Source organism: Bos grunniens, chromosome 8 (genome assembly GCF_055505025.1).
Source record: "Bos grunniens cultivar Pamir isolate PY7600 chromosome 8, Bosgru_T2T1.0, whole genome shotgun sequence".
In the NCBI taxonomy this organism is placed as follows: domain Eukaryota; kingdom Metazoa; phylum Chordata; class Mammalia; order Artiodactyla; family Bovidae; genus Bos; species Bos grunniens.
In genome coordinates, this window is record NC_141172.1 from 24,094,330 (window position 1) to 24,116,153 (window position 21,824).

At 41.7% G+C, this 21,824-nt stretch overlaps 1 protein-coding gene across 14 annotated transcripts in view; it reads right to left on the minus strand.

Moving 5' to 3' along the window:
• The window catches only part of ADAMTSL1 (ADAMTS like 1), a 1,112,438-nt gene that overhangs the window by 173,009 nt on the left and 917,605 nt on the right, over positions 1-21,824 (minus strand). For all 14 annotated transcript variants that reach the window (XM_086414961.1, XM_086414960.1, XM_086414965.1 and 11 more), the window contains one exon: positions 4,616-4,826. In XM_086414961.1, coding sequence (XP_086271087.1) covers positions 4,616-4,826 — 211 coding nt within the window. The remainder of the gene's footprint in view (positions 1-4,615; positions 4,827-21,824) is intronic.

The following is a 21,824-nucleotide window of genomic DNA, read 5'->3' on the forward strand; positions in this document are numbered from 1 at the left end:
AGTTAGAGATGTGAGGGGGCAGACATGCAGAGGAATGACGGCCTGACTAAGCCACTTGGCTTTATTATATGACCACGGACAGTCAATGAAAAAAATCCTTGCAGAAGACTGTCATGATCAAGGTGTCTCACACTTACTCATGCATATATATCAAAGGTTCTCAGTCATGGTGGTGTAACATGCCAGTTGTGAAAATGATCTCTCATGAGGTATTTAAAAAGTAATTAATATACATAGATGGACCTAGAGGTTATCATATTATGTGAAGAAAGTCAAAGAAAGATAAATATATGATATCACTAATATATGGAATCCAAAAAGTGATACAAATGAACTTATTTACAAAACTGAGAAATAGCCTCAGACATAGGAAACAAATGTATGGTTACTGAAGTAGATAACAGGGTTTAGAGGAGAGATAACCTAGAACTTTGAGATTAGCAGATACATACACAAGGACCTATGGTATAGCACATGGGACTATATTCAATACCTTGTAATAACATATAACGGAAAAGAATCTGAAAAAAAAAATATAAAACTGAATCACTTTGCTATACACCAGAAACTAATGCAGCATTGTAAATTAACTATACTTCAATAAAAAAAATTAGAAGTATTATATATAGTCAACATGAAAGATGATGATGAGGAGGAGAAGCAGCAGAAGGAGTGTGGGTGCATGTTTCATAAACTATAAAGGATTTGGGAGACTAATTCATGAAATGTTTAAGTGTTTCAAAAGTGAAAGTGTTAGTCGTTCAGTCATGTCCGACTCTGCGACCTCATAGACTGGGGCCCAAGTCAACCATAAAATCTCAACAAGCCATTATAGCTAAATTGATAAATATTGAGTCCTTCACACAAGACCAAAGATGAAAACCAAGAGATGCAGTAAGGACTAAGAGGTAGAAAGGAAATAAAGATGGCACCCTAAAAACCAAAGCTAGAATTAGAAATTAGATTTGTGCTTCATTTCACCTTAACTATTTCTAAACTAAAATGTTAACATAAATACTTGGGCTTCTCAGACCTGTAGAATGCGTAAATATTGGCTACATATTACTTGTTAGTCAATGCTCTATGAAGGACAAAGGAGATTGCATTCCTAGTTGGTAAATGACAACTTACATAATTTGTATTTTTTCCCCCCAGAAAAGCATATGTAATATGCATGAGGTCAGTGGCAGCCCAATATCGAAAGAGCAAGGAGGGGGACTTTCTCCCGTCAGACAGGCCAGTGTTCATCAGGATGTTATCTGTCTTCCTTTAAATGAAGCATTGGATCTACCCTCTCCTTTTGTTTTGTAAGAAAAAAACTGTACATTGGCTGCTGAAGGATGAAACACCTCAGCCCTCTCTCCTGGTGCATCCAGGCAGCTGAATGGAAAAGACATTTCTGTGCACTACAGGTCCCCTGTCCCAGCAAGGCTGGCAAATGGACAGCCAATAGCCGATATCTCAACTAAGTGGTGTCCTAGGACAACTGCTAAGTAGACTGGAGATGCTTAAATTATTCCTGACTTATTTCACAAGCATAAACAATGACTTCCTTTCTCCTAATAAGTGGTCAGTGGTAGCTGATTTTGCCTAAAACTCTAAAGATGTAAGATTCTAGGAAATGATATAAGAAGAATAGCCAATTGTTTTCTCCAGGTTCAGAGATTCCTCAAAGTGACCAAGGATTCCTAGGCACCAAGGGTTTAACAGGAATTTTTCTGTGGAAGGTAGAATCCCTCGTGGCTTTCACTTTCTATGCTATTTATTTATTATGTTTGAATATTTTTCACAACGATTATGTATCGGGTTTGAAACAAGATCTTTTAAAAAGTCCTGATAAAGTACAGTCAGTGGTTCATTGGCTAAACTTCAAAGAGTTCTTTACTATTACTTCCTTGATCTGAAAAGTAGATTTAAATCCAACTTATCTCAAAGGCTTCTCCCTAATGAAGTGAAATAGAAAATGCTTTCAAAATAAATACATATCTTAACAGGCCCAAGGTCGATGGACAATGGAAGAATAACTGACTCTTTAGAAATCCGATGATTCAATAGGACCGCTGGGCATGGGGGCGGTAATGTTGGCAATAGAGCAAAAAAGACCATGTATATGGATGTGCTGTAAAAACTGAAAGAACAGCGTAGGTCCCTGGCATTACTCAGCAGCATGTGCAACTACTGAAAAAGGCTGGTGCTTCGCTGACTTCCATCGTCAATATTATGACCTACAATCATGAAACAAACCCATCAGTGGGATATAAAGTAAAAAACATTCCAGGGTTTGTGGGTGGTACTGTTGATCTGTTCATTCATTTTATCATTCAATAAACATTTTACCCAGAACTTATTAGGTACTTAATGGCAACACAAACTAAAAATCCAGGGAATTAGTTTCAACAGTAGAGGTTGAGCTAGGCTGATTCCTCATCTTTTCTTAGCATGACCATAAGTTAGTGGTGCAGTACGGAGCCTGAGTATAGTTAAAGGTAAAAGTATAAATGCACCAGAAATCAGGAAACCTGGGTTCCGGATTAGGCTTTGTGATTTTGGGCAAAACTATATCTTGGTCACAGTTACATCATCCATAAAACAAGGGGGCTTCTATGTAATCCCTTGAGGGTCTTTTCTGCCACAGTGGTTTCCAACAATGGGGTATCATGGAAAGGATCACATAAAACTGAGCTGATGTCCACTCCTAGGTTAGCTAGCTCTGTGAGCCTCAGTTGCCTCAAAACTAAAATGAAGACAATAAAATCTACTTTTTACTGGACTGTTATGACAATTAACTTCAATTAGGTGTATAATAATGTATATTTCTTAAAAGAACAATAGTACACAAAGTGTTCAAAGTACACAATATTCTCTTGATTTTCACTGACACAGTAGCATGGAAGTTATGAACTTAATCATATACATTTAGGTTCTAAAAGGATATACATCCAAGCAGACATGGACAGTATAGCGTCCATGTCTGCTTCTAGATGCTTTACACCGAGTCTTTTGCTCACTTATTACTATTAGATTCTTTGAGAACTTTACCAGGAAGGGGAAGGAGGAAGGAAGGGGCCCTGTCCACCGTTTTGAAGAAGCACAGAGGATGCGTGGAAATGGCAGCTCCTTGTCTCAGGACCAAGGCTGCCTTCTCTCTCCTTCTCAGTCTGATGACTGCATCATTTATCATTCTAATTGGGCCACTTCTGAGAGTAAAAACTGTTTCAGTAAAATTGGGATGTATGTCTCCCTTACTTTTCAGGCTTATTTTCCAGGACCTTTTTTTTGTCACTTTAAAACTATGAGGGCTATTCTAATAGGAAGGCAATTGCACAGTAAGATTTTATCCAAGTAATCAATCTAAAATCTTGTGTTTTTTCATAAGGTGTGAGTGAAATTGCAGTTTGCCTTCCATCTCCTATTGCTGATGATGACCCTTCAGCTCTCCCGTCTCCCACCTTCTCTCCCTCCTCCAGTCAGTAACTCTTCTTGCCTGTTCACTTGATGCCGGCCCCTGGATGCCAGCTGCTGTACAGTACTACTGTACTTTTCAAGGTACTGCACTGTAAGATTAAAAGTGTTTTCTTTAAAGAAAAGTCTTATGTTTTTTAAAGGTATGCAAAAAAGGGTACTTAACTTTCGTTTGATAAATATATATTAATTTTAGATAGGATATGAGGATAAAATAATTGTGTTTTTATTATTATTTTAATGCTTTAGAGTGGGGTCAGCCAACTGTTTTGTAAAGAGGCAGAGTAGATGTTTTAGCTTTTGTGGGCCATATAGTTTCTGTCACAACCAGCAGTCATGCCCGTGTAGTGCAAGAGTGTGGCTGTGTTCCAAAAAAACTGTATTTACAATAATTGGTCATGAACTGGGTTTGGTTTTGGGCAGCAGTTTGCCAACCCTTGCTTTAAAATGATAGTTCCCCATGGATCAGGAAAATTTTAAAAATCTGGAATTGACTTGATTTCTAACATCCTATTTTGCTAAGGAATTATGTTTAAAAAAAAAAAGAAAAAAGCCATTGCCTGGTATCTTTATCTCTTAGAATTTTAAACAGAAAAAAAAAAAAAAAACTAGAAAGAGCAAACATTCAGAAAAGTTAGCTTTATGGGAATTTACCCACCACACAGTCCTTATTTAAAATCTTTTTCCTTAGCTCAGTGAAAACTTTGTCAGGAATATCTTCAGGTTAAGAGATGGGTCATTTGAGTTGCTTTTGGAGATCACTGTGGGTGGTAGAATGGAAAGAGCTTGCTATTTGTAATGAAAAGATCTGAATTTGAATAAGGTTGTGGGAGTATTGGGAAGCTCCAGTGGCTCAAGAGGTAAAGAATCCGCCTGCCAGTGCAGGAGATGCAGAAGGCCAGGGTTCAGTCCCTGGGTTGGGAAGATGCCCTGGAGAAGGGAATGGCTACCCACTCCAGTATTCTTGCCTGGAGAATTCCATGGACAGAGGAGCCTGGTGGGCTACAGTCCACAGGGTCGCAAAGAGCTGGACATGCCTGAGCAGATCTTGAACATTCCTTTTATGGGACAGCACTCTCAGACAACACAGTCCCCTGTCCTGAGGTACTGCTGCAAACACAAACTCCAATACTGTGTTAACCTCAGAACTCACCGGCTGCCACTGCGCAGGGTACCAGGCTGGGGGGCAGTTGAAGCGGTTACAAGCTTGCACCGTGGTGGGCTTGGGCTGGCGACACAGCTCATCAGCCAGGATTACTGTTTCATTTATCTCTCTGGAAAGCAGGTGGGAGCAGAAGACATCTCTGGTCTGCAGCCCAACCCCACAGGTGAGACTACAAGGACTCCACTTGCCAATTTCCCACCTGTGAAGAAATCAGAGGAAGAGAATACCCTGAGAACCTGTGTACAGAACGGTTGCCTTGATTCAAGTGTTATCCTAATGGAGTAAAAACACCTATGTGGGTATTTGGGAAGGTCCAGCCCAAGCTTGGCTAGGAATTCTATCCCAAGACTAGAAGTCATCTTTTCTCTTCATGTTCAAGAATCTGTTTAAACCGGGTGATAAAGTGAAACATCCAATTTTTACCACAAAACCACCAGAAATGGTCACAATCATGTCTATTTTGATGGAAGTACTTGTTGCTCACTTGTGCCTGACTCTTTGTGACCCCATGGTCTAGAGCCCGCCATGCTCCTCTGTTTATGGAATTCTCCATGCAAGAATACTGGAGTGGGTAGCCATTCCCTTCTCCAGGGGATATTCCTGACCCAGGGATTGAACCGAGGTCTCTTGCATTGCAGGCAGATTCTTTACCATCTGAGCCATCAGGAAATCCCTATCTTTTTTTCACTTTCTATGTCTGTTTTGATGAAACATATAAGCTTCATCAAAATAAGAGGGTATGTTGGATAAGATATACGTGTGCACATAAAGGCTTTAGATACCATATAGTGAATAGCAGGTCTAGAAGAAGGCTTTCTGCTTATCTCTCTAGCCTCCATTCTTAGCAAGACTGAAACATACACGTTTATTTTTCTTTGGCTTCAAAATGAAAGGTCGCCGGTTCCAACTTCCTTCAAGCTGCCATCATAGCATAGAAATGTCCCTGTCTTATGTATAAATATCATCACTGTCTGGGACTGGAGAATGTAACAAAAGTGAAAGTTGCAAAATAGATCACCCTTCTTGAGGAGGAATCAGTGGAGAGGACAGCTTATTATCTGGAAGAGGAAGTCAAACACAGAGATGAGTTAAGTGCATAAACGGGCCATTCCAAATGGCCAAGTCTTGACAAGTATGTTTATAGTGATCTAAGGGCCTATAAAAACAATTTCCCTGTTGATGCAGCCTCCAAAATGGGAATACCAAACAAAAAAAACTGAGTTTCTTGGGTTTGGAGTGAGAAGTGTTCTTTAATGATCAGTTTTAGAAAGTTCTGTTTACAAAGTGAGACACAAAGATTCTACAGGAGCCAGCCAAGAAAAGCATGGCAAGTTGACCCTTCAGTAGCTAGGACAGCCTAACCTTTGTAGCCAGCCCTGAAAACTGGTTTAAAAGTCTCTGACTTTATGGACCTAGAGTCTGTCATACACAGTGAAGTAAGCCAGAAAGAGAAAAACAAATATTTTACAGTAAATGCATACACATGGAATCCGGAAAAATGGTACAGATGAATCTATTTGTAAGGCAGAAATAGAGACATGGATGTAGAGAACAAATGTAGAGACACTAAACGGGGAAGGGGAGAGTGGGATGAACTTGGAGATTGGGATTGACATATATACACTAGTATGTATCAAACAGGTAACTAATGAGGACCTACTATATAACATAGGGACTCTACCTAATGCTCTGTGGTAATCTAAATGGGGAAGGATATCCAAAATAGAGGAGATACATATACACATATAGCTGATTCACTTTGCTGTATAGCAGAAACTAACACAACATTGTAAAGCAACTTTACTCCAATTAAAAAAAAAAAGTCACTAGCTTTAATGTTTCTCTACTACTACTACTACTACTACAACTACTAAGTCACTTCAGTCGTGTCCGACTCTGTGCGGCCCCATAGACGGCAGCCCACCAGGCTCCCCCGTCCCTGGGATTCTCCAGGCAAGAACACTGGAGTGGGTTGCCATTTCCTTCTCCAGTGCATGAAAGTAAAAAGTGAAAGTGAAGTCGCTCAGTTGTGTCTGACTCTTAGCGACCCCATGGACGGCAGCCTACCAGGCTCCTCCGTCCATGGGATTTTCCAGGCAAGAGTACTGGAGTGGGGTGCCATAATGTTTCTCATCAGACTGTAAAGCTGAATAGAGCTCTCTCAACCCTTTCCAGGTACTCTGTTAGGGTAATTACCTTTCCAATTCCTATTTCCACAACTTCCTTTCCTACCCTGGACTCAAGCCATATCAGTAATGAAGTCCTTTCTTGTTCTCAGTTCATGCCCCCTGGTTTTCTAGCTCTATCTTTACTCAAGTGATTACTCCTAATATGTAATACTTCTGGTTTTTCCTTGCCCCTCAACATTTTTTCCATTTCCATATATCCAAACTTAATCCATATTTAGTTGTAAATAAACTGTATCCATATTTGTTCCAGATATGAAATGTTTTCTCAGTAGTATTACAGTTTCTCTGCCTGTTAAGGGCCCTATGAGAATACACACCTGTAGAAGGCAAGATCTGTGTCTGAGTCAGTTTTGTGTCTTTCACAGGGTTCATCATAGCTCCTTCTAAACAGTTAATATATATAGTTACTACTTTTTAAAATAAATGAACAAATGGAAGGGATCTACCACTATAGTGGGCACTTTATACACATTATCTCATTTAATTACTTCCAGAACACTATGAGATAGGCTGTATTGATTTTCCCTATTTTAAAGTTGAAGGAATCTGAGAATCTAAGAGGTTGCTTGCCCAAATACCCATAATTAGTAAGTAGTGAACCCAGGATTCAAACTTGGGTGTGTCTGGCTCTGAAGCCTGTGTACTTTCTATTATGCCATCTTATTTTTAGGAAATACCTTGAAAACCGCCCTATAAATATTCACAGAATTTTAAAATGAATAAAAGAGGAGAGGCTGAGTTGAATACTTTTAGATCCTGTATGAATGTCTGTAAACTTATTTTTAGATCCCCAGCTTGGGTAAATTCCAAGCTTTAAAATATTAAAGGGCTACTGGTTTAAAAAATATGTCCACACAATCTTTGCCTCTTCCCCATTCTAAAGATGGAGTCTTGACTATGGGCTGGACTTACTGGCTCACTTGTAAGGAATACAATGAGGCAGAAGGGGTGCTATGTGACTTCCAAGGCTAAATTAGAGAAAGGATATTGCTTCTACATGGCTCTCTCTCTTTGACTGCTCACTCTGGGGGAAGCCAGCCAGCATGTCATGAGGACCCCGAGAAAATGTGGATGAAAGTCCACATGCAAAGGAAATCGGGCTGCTCACCAACAGTCAGGATCAACCTGCCAGTGACAGGGGTGAGCTACCTTGAAAGCAGTCCTACTGGACTAGGCCCAGCCTTCAGATGATTCCAACCTCCTAAGAGATCCGGAGCCTGAATCGCCTTTCCAAGCTGCTCCCAAATTTCTCATTCATTTAACTGTGAGAGGTAATAAATGTTTATTTTTGTTGTGAGCTCCTAGGTTTGGGGAAAAGTCATTGTGGAACAATAGACCACTAATTCTGTATCTCAAAGCACATGTTGTACTCTTGAAATATATATAATTGGGCTTCCCACGTGGCACAAATGGTAAAGAACCCACATGCTAATGCAGGAGACATAAGAGACATGGGTTTGATCCCTGGATTGGGAAGATCCCCTGGAGAAGAGCATGACAACCAACTCCAGTATTCTTGCCTGGAGAATCCCAAGGACAGAGGAGCCTGGCAGGCTACATATAGTCCATGGGGTCACAAAGAGATGGACATGACTGAAGCGACTTAGCATGTGTGTAGTACAAATATATATTCTCCCCCCAAAACGTGTGTATGTTCATCAAAAGACATATACAAGAATGTTCAGGGCTTCCCTGTGGTCCAGTGGTTAAGAATCCACCTTGAAATGCAAGGAATACGGATTTGATCCCTGGTCAGGGAAGATCCTACATGCCGCAGGGCAACTGAGCCTGTGAGCCACAACTAATGAGCCTGTGCTCTGGAGCCTGCAAGCTACGACTCCTGAAGCCAGTGCGCCCTAGAGCCTGTGCTCCACACAAGAGAAGCCCACACATTGTAACTACAGAGTAGCATGCACTCGCTGTAAGACCGGGAGCAGCAATAAGACCCAACACAGCCAAAAAGAAATGAATGATACTTCTTTTTAAACAATTAATGTTCACAGAAGCACTATTCCTCATAGCCCAGATGGAAAACTACCCAAATGCTCATCAACAGGTAAATGGACAATCAATTAGGATATATTCACATAAAACATCATAGAACGAGAATAACCTAGAACAACAAGGAACATGACCGAGTTTCACAAACATAAAATTGAGTGAACAAAGCCACAACTACAAAAATTCATAGTGTGATTTCATTTACCTAAAACTCAAAACCCAAAACGAGTCTACAATGTTAGAAGTGAGGGAGGTGGCTGCCTTTGGTGGGTAGTAACTAGAAATAGGGTATGCTGCGGGGAGGGGGAGGGTTTCTGGGATGTTATCTTGATCTGGGTGCTGGATGTGCACCCGCTTTGTGAAAATCACCAGGCCATACGTGCAGAATGTGTGAACTTTCTTTGCATTTGTTATGCTTCAAAAAAGGATGTTCTTCACCCTCCAGCCAACCACTTTCAAGAGAAATACTAAAATGCTGTGGGTGTAAAATACAACCACCACCCCCAGTGCTGATGAACACTCTATGCATGTCTCATAAAGGAGCTGCCTACACAGTGAGTGCTGTTCCAAGGTTAAAATTTGCTCTAATACAGTCTCCACACTGCTGGCTGCCCCACTCCTGCCCTCACCTCTGGCAGAAAATCAGTCACTGGGAGCTTGAAGCAGAGGCATCTGGCAGCCATGAGGCCACTTCAACTCTGCTGGAAAAACTCATGAAACAGACGTATCTGCTTACTCATACATCTTCAAGGAAGGAGGGCAGCAGAAGCTATCTGTACATTCAGCAGTTTGCTGATTACGGGTCCAAGTATTTTTCATCAATTTAGGCCCAAAGAGGGAAAGCAGAGAGATGACCCCATTATTCCTCCCCTGCATGGGGGCTTCAGCTGTGAGCGCTGGGTCTCAATGGCTGCCAAGAGCTGCCTCCCTGGATTCTGTGCCTTTGGCTGTTTCTGAGGGAGGGACTGTAGGCCCGTGGGAGCCAGCCTGCAGGCAAGCTGTAGCTGGCAGCCCGGGAGACATGGACAAGGCCTTCGCTGGGATTCTGGGTTCTGGCTTCCCATAATTCCAGTGCTGAGGAAGACTGGGGTTCTGGACATCAGAGAGTGAGGGCATTCATGCTTCTCCCCTTGACTTTAATCCATCTTTTCATCTTCATTGAAAATGTTACCTCCTCAGGGAGGAAGCCCTCGACTGGGTAAAATTCTCCTCTAGGATATGGTTCCATGCATAGTTCTCTATTTGGAAAGTCTCAACACACTTGATTTTTTGTTTTATTGTGGAAAGAGCATTCTCTTAGCAAAATTTTAAGTGTGTTATGCACAGTATTGTTGTCTCTAGGTATAGTGTTGTACAGAAAATCTCACACTCATCTTGCTTAACTGAAACGTTACACTTGTTGATTGCAATTCCCATTTCCTCTTCTTCTGAGCTCCTGGCAACCACCATTCCACTCTTTGATTCTATGAATTATTAATTCTATGATTCTATGACTATTTTAGGTCCCTTGTATAAGTGGCATCATGGAGTATTTGTCCTTCTGTGACTGGTTTATTTAACTTAGCATAAAGCCTTTAAGGTTCATCCACGTTGTTACATATTGCAGAATTTCTTTCTTTTCTAAGGCTGAATAATATTCAATTTAAAAGTATATATCACTGTTTTCATGGTTGTTTAGGCTGTTTTCACATCTTGGAAACAGCTACTGAGAATACTTAGTGCTACAGTGAATATGAGAATGCTAGTTTCCCTTCAAGGCCCTGATTTCAAGTCTTCTGGATAAATACCCAGAAGTGGGATTGCAGGATCATATGATGGTTCTATTTTTAATTTTTGGAGGAACCACCATACTGTTTTCCACAGTGGCTGCACCATTTTTTACTTTCCCCAGCAGCATGCAAGGGTTCCAATTTCTCTACATCCTTGCCAAGACTTGTGGCCTTTGGTTTTTCGATGAGAGCCATCCTGACAGGTCTGAGATGATATCTCGTTGTGGTTTTCATTTGCTTTTCCCTGATAATTAGTGACACTGAGCATTTTTCATTTATCTGTTGGCCATTTGTATGTCTTCTTTAGGACATACCTGTAATCTGACTATCCTACTCGACTATTACCTTGGTGAGAGCATGGGGCTAAACCTGTTTTGGCTTACCACTCGTTATGGGTTGAATCGGACCCCTCTAAAAGATATGTTGGAATTCGAACTCCCAGTACCTCAAAATGTGACCTTATTTGAAAGTAGGGTCATTGTAGATATAACCATTTAAGACAAGGTCATACTAGAGTATGGGTGGATCCTTAATCTAATATGACAGGTATCCCTATAAAAAGGGAGGGAGACACTCAGGGAGAATGCCATGTCATGACAGAGACGAGAGATGGCAGGGAAGTATCCATAAGCCAAGGAATGTTGAGGACTGTGGTAAACTCCAGAAGCTAGAAGAGGCAAGGAAGGATTCTCCCTCACATGTTTCAGGGACCATGGCTCTGCTGACATCATAATTTTGGACTTGGTTTTTGCCTCCAGAACTGTGAGAGAATGCTTTTCTGCTGTTTTAAGTCACTTCTCTTGTGGTACTCTGGTACGGCAACCCTAGGAAACCAATACACCACTGTGATCTCAGGACCTAGCATGCTGCCTGCAACAGCAGATGCTCAGGAAGAGTGAGGGAACTCACATTTAATGGAACCCCAGTTGTGTCCTCTAAAAACCACCCACCCCAATTTCAGAGTCCCTAAAGCTCTAGGTTTTCTTCAGGGTGGTGCAAATTCTTTTGTGACAAAGCTGGGCCTGGACAGACACGACGCTCTGACAGGCCTCATCTCACTTGATGTAAACATTTACAGTTTACTGCAGTCATACTAGCCTATTGGATTATGGCCCCTCCCCACTCCCACCCCTTGCCAGAACTTACTGCAGATGTTATATACTTAATGTATTAGTAATCATAACATATTTCTAAAATGTCCCAAATTCTGAATTCCAAAACACACCTGCCCCAGTGGTTTGGGCTAAAGGATCTGGCTCTGTGTACAGAGAATGGTAAACACGAGCACTATGGTTTGTTTCAGTTTCTGGGCTTCAGGTGTTGGCTTCATGGTTGGGCTCATGGCCAAAATGTTAGGGAGACTGGTCCCCTTGAATTCTCTTTCTACACTATTTTCTTTCCTCTGAACCTTTCTTCTCTACATTCCTATTTCTTTCTGCCAAAACCTGCTTGCAGGGAAGGCATTGGGAGTTGACAGATGACAGTGATGCCCTGTAGCTTCTGGCTGGACCTTGCCAAGCTCCTGCAATTGACTCCTGATCAAGGGTAGGCAGGAGACAGAAGGTTACCTCCCACTCTGCAAGGCTGGAAGTAGGCTTCTTGCCCTCTGTCCAGCATCATGTGTACTTGGGTTGCCCTATGTTTATAATCGGATTTAAAATTTTAGGCTTGGTTTCCCAATTACCACTTTGTTTTTCTGATGGTGCTGGAGTCCCGCCCAAAGTACAGCTTACTGGAATGTGGTCTTGTCACTCTGCCTGTATCTGGTTAGTTCTTGGCCTCGGGCAGAGCAGTGACCCTTTGCCATGAGCCACATGCCTTGATGTGACAGCAACATATCCAGCTGACATCACCTATTACTGCCAATAACAAGAGTGATACTAACATTACCAGTGTTTACAATGAGCCAGATACTGTGCTGGTTGCCTTAAATGAGTTGCCTCCTTTAATCCATTTCACAGCCCTGTGAAAGAGGTACTATTATTATTTGCATTTTAACAATAAGGAGTTGAGGCCTGGAGAAGTTCAATGATTAATTAGTTGTGGCCTAGAGTGTCCCCTCCCAGGCCTCACACTGATGTCAGTGCCACCTGTATTGCATCCAAGTCTCCCATGACTGGGACACGTGGGTGCTAAGAATGGGGCTGCTCCCTATGACAGAGGCCAGCACTGTGGATATTAGAAGCCCCAGCTCTGCATTATCCTAGCAGGACTCAGGGCTAAGGTCCCTCCAGATGTGGGATACATACCTAAATTTATGTATTACTTATACCCACCAGATGAAGATGGTACTATCAGTTCTCCCATTTTATAGAGCAATACATCAGAGGCTCTGACCAGCCAAGCAACTTATCCAACCTTACACAGCTAGTAAACAAGGGAGGACTTCGCTGGTGGTAACAGTGGATAAGAATCCACTGGCCAATGCAGGGGACATGGGTTTGACTCCTGGTTCGGGAAGATTCCACATGCCATGGAACAGTAAAATCTATGTGCCACAACTACAGAGCCAGCACTCTGGGACCCATGAGCCCCAACTAATGAGCCCATGTGCTGCAACTGCTGAAGCCTGTGCGCTTAGAGCCCATTCTCTGCAACAAGAGAGGCCAGTGCAGTAAAGAGTAGCCCCACTCCCTGCAACTAGAGAAAGCCTGCACACAAAGAAGACCCAATGAAACAAATAAATAAATTACTAAAAAAAAAAAAAAACCCAAAACAAAAACAAAACCACAACCCAACAAAACAAACAACAACAAGGGAATCAGGAATCCAATCCAGGCAGCCCAGGGAAATGCTTCTGAGGGCCAGAATAATGAAGACAGCAGGACAAACTAGATTTGAGATACAAATTCCTGGGTCCCTGGTGCTTTCAACTTCAGAAAATGACAAATAACAAAATGACGGATCTGTTTCTAAGTCACAGAATCAACCACAGCAGTGTCTCCAAGGGTCATGAACACACTTGCAGTTGTTTTTCAGAGAAGCAGCAGTGTGACCTGGCAGCTGAAGGGCCAAGACAGAGTGTGGCTCCTCCAGGTGCATGTCTGCTTTTTGTGAAGGTGGCCATCAGAGACAATTTGGGCAATCAAGGACCCATGGAGGTTGGCACTTCTTATCCGCTTGTGTTTGTATTTGCTACACAGGGGAGGAATTTTGGCCTTCCTTTAGACAAGGGCACATTATGTGAGTGGTTTTGTTCCCCTACCTTTCAGAGAGGCCTCCAGCATGGCAACTCACTGTTTGTTGCTGGTAAAATGCGTGTAATTTCTAATGGCAGACTCCCCGCCACAAGCTATTATTGGGAGAACCTCCTCTTACCTTGGCTTTTGCAGCAAAGCAGGGTTTGTTTCTCTGTTTCCTGTTCAAAACTAAAAATGCAGCTTTTATTGGGAGGCAAAATACCATTATGAACTTTGCTTATTTGTTAGGTGCATTCTTTACACTTGTGTATAATCCTCTAACATTTTTGCTCAACATTTCTATCCTGTGATTTTTTTGAAAGGTCCCTTAAAGATATTTGTTTTCTTTAGAATGCCGCTGAGGTCAGGAGGTACACAGCAAGCCAGCAGTAATAACTCAGATACCACGGAGCATGTCCTAAGGTAGGACAAAGAGAATCCTCACTTCACCAGGGACATGATGACCTTGTCCCACTTTAAGGTTCTTGGACTCTTATTAGTGGCTCTGAATTTATCTCCCCATCTTCCAGTTTCCAATCTATCCATAGCCTGAAGCTTCCAAAATGACATCTGAAATGTGAATTTGCTCACTTGACTTCCTCTGATTATAAGCTTTCACTGGGGTCTGAGCTGGGCTTTCAGGGGAGGGGGCCTGCGTGTCCAGGGCTCAGTTTTGGTCCAGGGCACCCAGTGGGGGCCAAGTGGATGTACAGGCTGCAGCTGTACTTTCTAACCAGCTTTCCTCCCTTTCCTCCCTCTTCCACTTTGTAGGACTGAACTTGAGCCTGAGGTATGGGAGGGAGTGGTCCATAGGCCTGTGACTGGGCTCACCACTGGGCAAGGATAACTGAGAACCAAACATTCAGGGAGGACTGAACACATATATAAATACATTATGGAGAATGAGAGCCAGACTTCTTATCAGAGAGAGGGGTTACACACACGAAAAGGGGCAAGACCAGAATAAATCTTATAAATTTGGTATTGAAAACAGTGTGAGCTCATGCTATTTAATTGACAGTTAGATAGACAAAGATATGTCAACAGATACACATGAGTGTATACAAATGTAATATGTATATGTTTATAATATTTCCTAGTTCTCTCTGCTCAGAGGTCTAGAAGCAATGTCATCATAGCTGTATCAAGTATAAAGTGCCCAGATCTTAGTTTGTAAATATCAGTCTCCACTAAGGAGCCAGTTCCTGTAAAAATGACTCTGGAGCAGGGGCTGGGAAAATAAAAAATGAACTTGAAATATCTTGTATAGAAAACTGGGAAGTACTCAAAGAAGGATGGGGTAAAAATCAAAAGGACACAGAGGTAAGTTTGAAGGGATTCCCACTGGTTGTGTCTGGGACAACTTGATAGTAATGAATTTTAATCCTTTGAGCAAACTAGATATTCAAAGTAAACAAATAAAGAGAAATCTCTATTCAATAGTAGAATGCCTACTAGTAATTTAGAAGGACTGATAAGAGTTTAGAAAGTCACCATTTGGCAACAATAACTGCAACAATAACAACTGATTCAGGCAAGACCCATCAATGAATATTAACACCGGGTGAAAATTTGGTGAGGAACAGGGTATTCACTTAGTTTCAGATTATCTCCCAATAAAATGCTTGCTATTTACTATTAATATGATCAACCTACTTACAAATTTTACAGTGGAAAACCTGGCCAGCATCATCTTAACCAAATCACGAGGTGACATCATCAGTAACGAATGCAATGAGACATCTGTCATCGTCTCCTGATACAATGCACGAAGAATACAGCATCCTTCTGTGCTGTTTCTGGCAAAAGTTAAAATTCGTAAGGGAACATTAAGCAAAGCCAAACAGAGTGACATTTTACAAAGTAACTGGCCTAAAATGTCCAAGATATGAAAGATAAGAAGAGACTGTCCAGATGGAAGCAGAAGAAATGACAGCCAAATACAAGACCCCAGATTCAATCTTGGGTCTAAAAAGGGCATTGCTGGGACAACAGGCAAAACGTGAGTGGAGTTTTTGCATGAGATGGTGTTACTGAATTCAGCTGCTTCTTGATTGGTGGTCAGTTACGCTGTGGTTATTCATGACAGCATCCTAGTTTTTAGGTAAGAAACACCTAAGTGTTAGGATGCATATGGGATACATACCTAAAATTCTTCTCAAATGGTCCCAAAATGTTAACAACTAGAGAACTGAGGGGACAGGTATAAGGGAGTTCTGTGTTTTATTTTTGCAACTTAAAACCAACCCTGAAATTCTATCAATAAAAGTTATGAAAAACATCCATTTTTCAGGTAACAGGTAACACCCTATTACCCACAGGCCAAGGGTCAAGTCCTTAACTGGCCTGTAGTGTGCTTCCCAAAGAAGTCTGGTATACTCTGTGGTCACCCCCATAATCAGCTTTGCTGAATACCCAGCAGAGGAGTACAGCTCTTCTCGACTGGCAGACTCCTCTTCTGCTCAGGTTAGATCACGAACACCATCTTTATCTCTAAATACTTTTCCAATGCCCCTCCCACAAGGTGAAGCTAGCCCTTTTTCTCTGCAGCACACTACTGTGTCTCTCCTCTGGTGGCATTCTTTTCTTCCCGCAGTCTCATTTCCATCATAGTGTAGTTATTTATCTACTTATTTGTCTCTCTTACTAGACCCTAATGGCCCAGACTTATTCATCTTACTATCTCCAGCACCTACTATCGTGCCTGGCACATCAAGGATGCCCAGGCATCTTTTAGCCTAATGAAGAAGATCTTTGGATCTGGAATTGGATTCAGCATGAATGACCTGTGCTCTGCATCTCTCTAACTGCACAAGCTAGGGCAAGTTACTCAACAGTTTGGTCATGTAGAATAGGAATAATAACAACACTCCCTTCAAAGGGCTGTTAGGAGGTTTACATGAACACATCTATGTAAAGGGCTTAAGTAAAGTGCCTGGCACAGATGATATGCTTTATGAACATTAGCTAATATGAACAGTTCTTGCTGAGTGCTCAGTAAACATTTGGTAAATGCATGGATGATGATTGAGAGAAGAGAGTTTAATGAGTAGAGTGAGAATTTTTCCTGGAGTGAGTCAAAGTTGCCCTAGATTATGGAGACAGGGGGCAAGGACATTTGTGACATGCCCACATTAATTGAGCATTTAAGCATAGCTGGCTAAAGCCTGGCAACAAATACAGAGGGGTAGGGATGTGCTCTCCACCTTCAACATGCTTTCAGTAAAGATGGAGAGAACTGACAAATACCCAGCAGACCCAGCAAACACAGTTAGATAAGAGGAATGATCTAATTGCTAAACTTCTAGGCTGAAGCGTGAACACTACAGAATTTCAGATGATAGGCAGTGTGGTGCTCATAAGACTTGCATTTATATGACTGACTACAAACCACAAAGTCTGTTCATCGACACTGTCTCATTCTATCCACCTAACTTAGAAGTAAAGCAAAGCAGGCATCACTACCTCCATTTTATAGATCAGCAAGTTAGGGTTCCAGTGATTTCCCCAAAGTTGGGAAGGGAACTCAGATTACTTCTATCCTGAGAAGTCACTAAGAATAGAGGAGGTAGTCATGAAGGGTCAGAGAGGAAGATTCATTTAGAAAAACACATATACTCCAGGGCAGATGGATCTGCTGCAACCTCTGTGTTTTAAAAAGCTGCTTAAAGGGGCCTAGGAAAAAAGAAAATGAAAGATCAAAGGACATGTTAGACAATAAGAGCACAAATATTCTTTGAAGGCCAAAAATTAACCAAAAGCATATATAATAAATAGCATCGTGAAAATCAGGGCTCCCTGTAAAAGAGGAACTTGTGTGGCTCAGGAAACAGGGGATAGATCCACACTTCTCTTGGAAGTCAGCCTGCTTGGCATGAGGCTTTGGCTCTATAAAAATACTTATAAAGTTTACCAAACACCTGAGATTGCAAAGTACTTATTTCCATCAGAGAACAGTGTGGTACAAGTGACGACTTCGGCCATGTCAGCTTGGCTCACCTTCTAAATCATCTCTTTAAAAAAAAGAAATCAAGGTTATCAAGATTTCAACATCGTAAATGACCTCTCTGGTACTTTTTTTTTTTTTTTCTATTTTTTTAAAAAAGATTAATGAATAGCTCTTGAAAAAAAAAGTACTTGCAGCAAGATATATATTTACGTTCTCATTACAAGCATGCTATTTTTTTTTCTTTTTCTTTTTAATAACTACTTCCTCCACGGGGATGTCAAACAGTACAAGGGCCCCCAAACTAGACCCAGTTGTGCAGTGCATCTCCAGCCCTCCCTCCAACATCCCCCAATACTTGTTCCTGGCATCCCATTGTCTAAGAAACACCATATGCCTGTTTACCATGGACAGCTCAACTCAGTGAAAACTCCTAAGCTCTGCCTCTCATTCTCTGAATGCCCTGTTTTCTGGGTGACAGTACACCAAAATGAGATAGAATTTTATTGCCTATTATGATTCAAATAGGATTCCTGAGACACAGGTTAGGGAGGTAGATGGTCTGCCAAATCACTTGTGCCCTTAACAGTTTGAGGTTTCAGTTGGGTTGCTTAGAATTCTAGATAGAAATGTTCTATTAAAAATAGTAGCAGGGTTGGCCTGTGGACTGTGGAAAATTCTTAAAGAGATGGGAGTAGCAGAGAGCACCTTACCTGACTCCTGAGAAATCTGTATGTGGGTCAAGAAGCAACAGTTAGAACCAGATATGGAACAATGGACTGGTTCAAAATTGGGAAAGGAGTACATAGAGCTGCATATTGTCACCCTGCTTATTTAACTTATATGCAGAGTATATCATGTGAAATGCCAGGTTGGATGAATCACAAGCTGGAATCAAGACTGCCAGGAGAAATATCAATAACCTCAGATATGTAGATGACACTGCCCTTATGGCAGAAAGCGAAGAGGAACAAAAGAGCCTTTTGATGAAGGTGAAAGAGGAGAATGAAACAGCTGGCTTAAAACTCAACAATTAAAAAACTAAGATCATGGCATCCAATCCCATCACTTCATGGCAAGTAGATGGGGAAGAAGTGGAAACACTGACAGATTTTATTTTCTTGGGCTCCAAAATCACTGTGAATGGTGACTGCAGCCACAAAATTAAAAGACACTTGCTCCTTGGAAGGAATGCTATGACAAACCTAGATAGAGTATTGAAAAGCAGAGACATCACTTTGCCAACAAAGGTATGTATAGTCAAAGCTATGATTTTTACAGTAATCAGGTACAGATGTGAGAGTTAGATCATAAGGAAGGCTGAGCACTGAAGAATTGATGCTTTCAAATTTTGATGCTGAAGATGACTTTTGAGAGTCCCTTGGAAGCAAGGAGATCAAACCAGTCAAAATCAACCTTGAATATTCATTGGAAGGACCACGGCTGAAGCAGAAGCTCCAATACTTTGGCCACCTGATGTGAAGAGCCAACTCAGTGGAAAGGACTCTGATGCTGGGCAAGATTGAAAGCCAAAGGAGAAGAGGGAAACATAGGCTGAAGATGGCTGAATGGCATCATTGACTCAATGGACTTGCATTTGAGCAAACTCTAATAGATAGTGAAGAACAGGGAAGCTTGGTGTGCTGCAGTCCATGGGGTTGCCAAGAATTGGACAAGACTGAACAACTGAACAAGAACAATTACACCCTCTTTGTGGACTTACTGTCATTTGGTCCTTGTTTATGTTCTATAACACTGACCATGAAGCTGTTCTAAGCCAAGGCTAGAATATTTTATTTGACTTAATTCTATTTACATAAATGTTTTTCTCTAGTTATCATCCCAAGTAAAATATAAGGCTTTTAAGATTCAGGACCAAGTATTTTGGAGTTAAGAGCATTGCTTGGCATCCATCAAATCAGGTTATAAAGATCACCATCTGTTCATTGACTTGCAGGTGGCATTCCTCACTTAAATTCTAAAAGCTTAAGAATTCTCCTTGTTATGGGTTGGTAATGTCCTCCCCAAAAGATATGTTGAAATTTTAACTCCTGGTACTGAAGAATTTGACCTCATTTGGAAATAGGGTCTTTATAGTGATAATCAAGTTAAACTGAGGCCATGAGGGTAGGTCCTAATCCATTATGACTGGTGTCTTTATAAAAACAGAAAACTGGAGATAGACAGGCAAAGTGACCACAGGAAGATAGAGGATTAGAGAGAGAGGCTTCTACAAGCTGCTGCTGCTACTACTGCTGCTAAGTTGCTTCAGTCGTGTCTGACTCTGTGCGACCCCAAGGATGGCAGCCCACCAGGCTCCCCTGTCCCTAGGATTCTCCAGGCAAGAACACTGGATTGGGTTGCCATTTCCTTCTCCAATGCGTGAAAGTGAAGCTGCTCAGTCGTGTCTGACTCTAAGTGACCCCACGGACTGTAGCCTATCAGGCTCCTCTGTCCATGGGATTTTCCAGGCAAGAGTACTGGAGTGGGGTGCCATTGCCTTTTCCTTCTACAAGCTAATGAACACCAAAGATTGCTGACAAACCAGATAAAGCTAGGAAGAGGCAAGGAAGCCTTCCCCTACAGACTGAAGAGAGAGCATGGCCCTCTCTGATTTCACATGATTTCAGACTTCTAGCCTCCAGAAGTATGAGAGAATAAATCTCTACCATCCTAAGACACCAGTTTATGGTACTTTGTTATGGTAGCCCTTGCAAACTAATACACTTGCTGGAGTTAGTTCTCTTGAGCAGTTTTTAATCCTTTTATTTATGTTGTAAATGGAAACCTTTCTGGCCATTTATATTCATGGGTTTTCTCTTAAATGCTTGGGAAGGTCAGTCCTTTATGTCAGCATCCACAGATCTGCTTCTATTATCTCCTGCAAGATTCTCCCCCCTCTTCCTTTGCATCATAATGGCTTTTATATTTAAAACTTTTTCTTCCATCCATGTATTCAGCCATTCATATACATATATGTGCCTATAATCATACATTCATTGGATAAAAACCTGCTATGTACCAAGTATTATGCTGAATGATGGGGATACAGAGACTAAAAAATTTATTGACTTTAAGGGCTTTCAGCGACAACTATAAGACACTGAAATAAGTGCTACTTATTTATTCAACTAGCATTTGTTGAGCACTTTATGTGGCCAGGCTCTATGTAAAGGGACAGAGTGGTAGAGGAGACATAGACCCTATTCCAAGGGACTCAGTTCAGTCCATGAGATAGATAAACATGAGATAGAGGGAAGCATACAAATACAGACTGGGGATCAAAAAGTTAGTGACAGTCATGGAAGGCTTCCTGGAATCTGTGACATGTGGGCTGAATCTTGAAGGGTGAATAAGAGGTGGCCAGGCAAGGGCAGAAGTAAAGAGAGAGTATCCTAGGCAGAGTGATTTGTAAGAGAGCAGGATACATTTGGAGACTTTCAGTTTATCTGTTTTCATGCTCAGGACTGCAAAGAATATTGACTAGAAAGCCTAGTAAATGCTTGGGAAATTCTGGTTTTCACTCGTCTCTGTTTTCCTTGATATAGTTACAGTGGGTAAGGGAGCCTGGGAAACAGAGGCATAGTGGGCAGTCAAAGCCCTAATGATAAATATGGTCTAAGCTCACTACAGTTCAAACTCGCAGCCCCTACAACACTGCTGGGTAGCACACGTCTCAGCAGCAGAGAGCCAAATGCCCAGCATACTCCCTTTCCATTCATCCCAAGGGATGCTGAGCTTTGGAGAGAATCCCAACAGGCCCACAGCACAGAGGGATGCGGGACTTCAAGCAAGCCCTCTGTCATGCCTGATCAGACCAGAAATGTATTTCAAACCTGGTTTGGCAGAGGAAAACAAAAGATAGAGCCATCTGCCCTGGAGAGACGTCTCTGGCTCAGTCTCTAGAATTTGATAAGTGAGGAATCAGGATAAGCAGCTAGCTACGGATGCAGGGTGTGATAAAATCATCAGCACGGGGACACATAAACACACACACACACTGCTACAGGCAGCACCTGCTCTTTGCAAACCAAGACTGTTTTTATTCACACAGCAGCTTGTACACTCTCCAGCCCTGAGGGGTGTCTACTTGAGGAGAAAGAGGGAGACCAC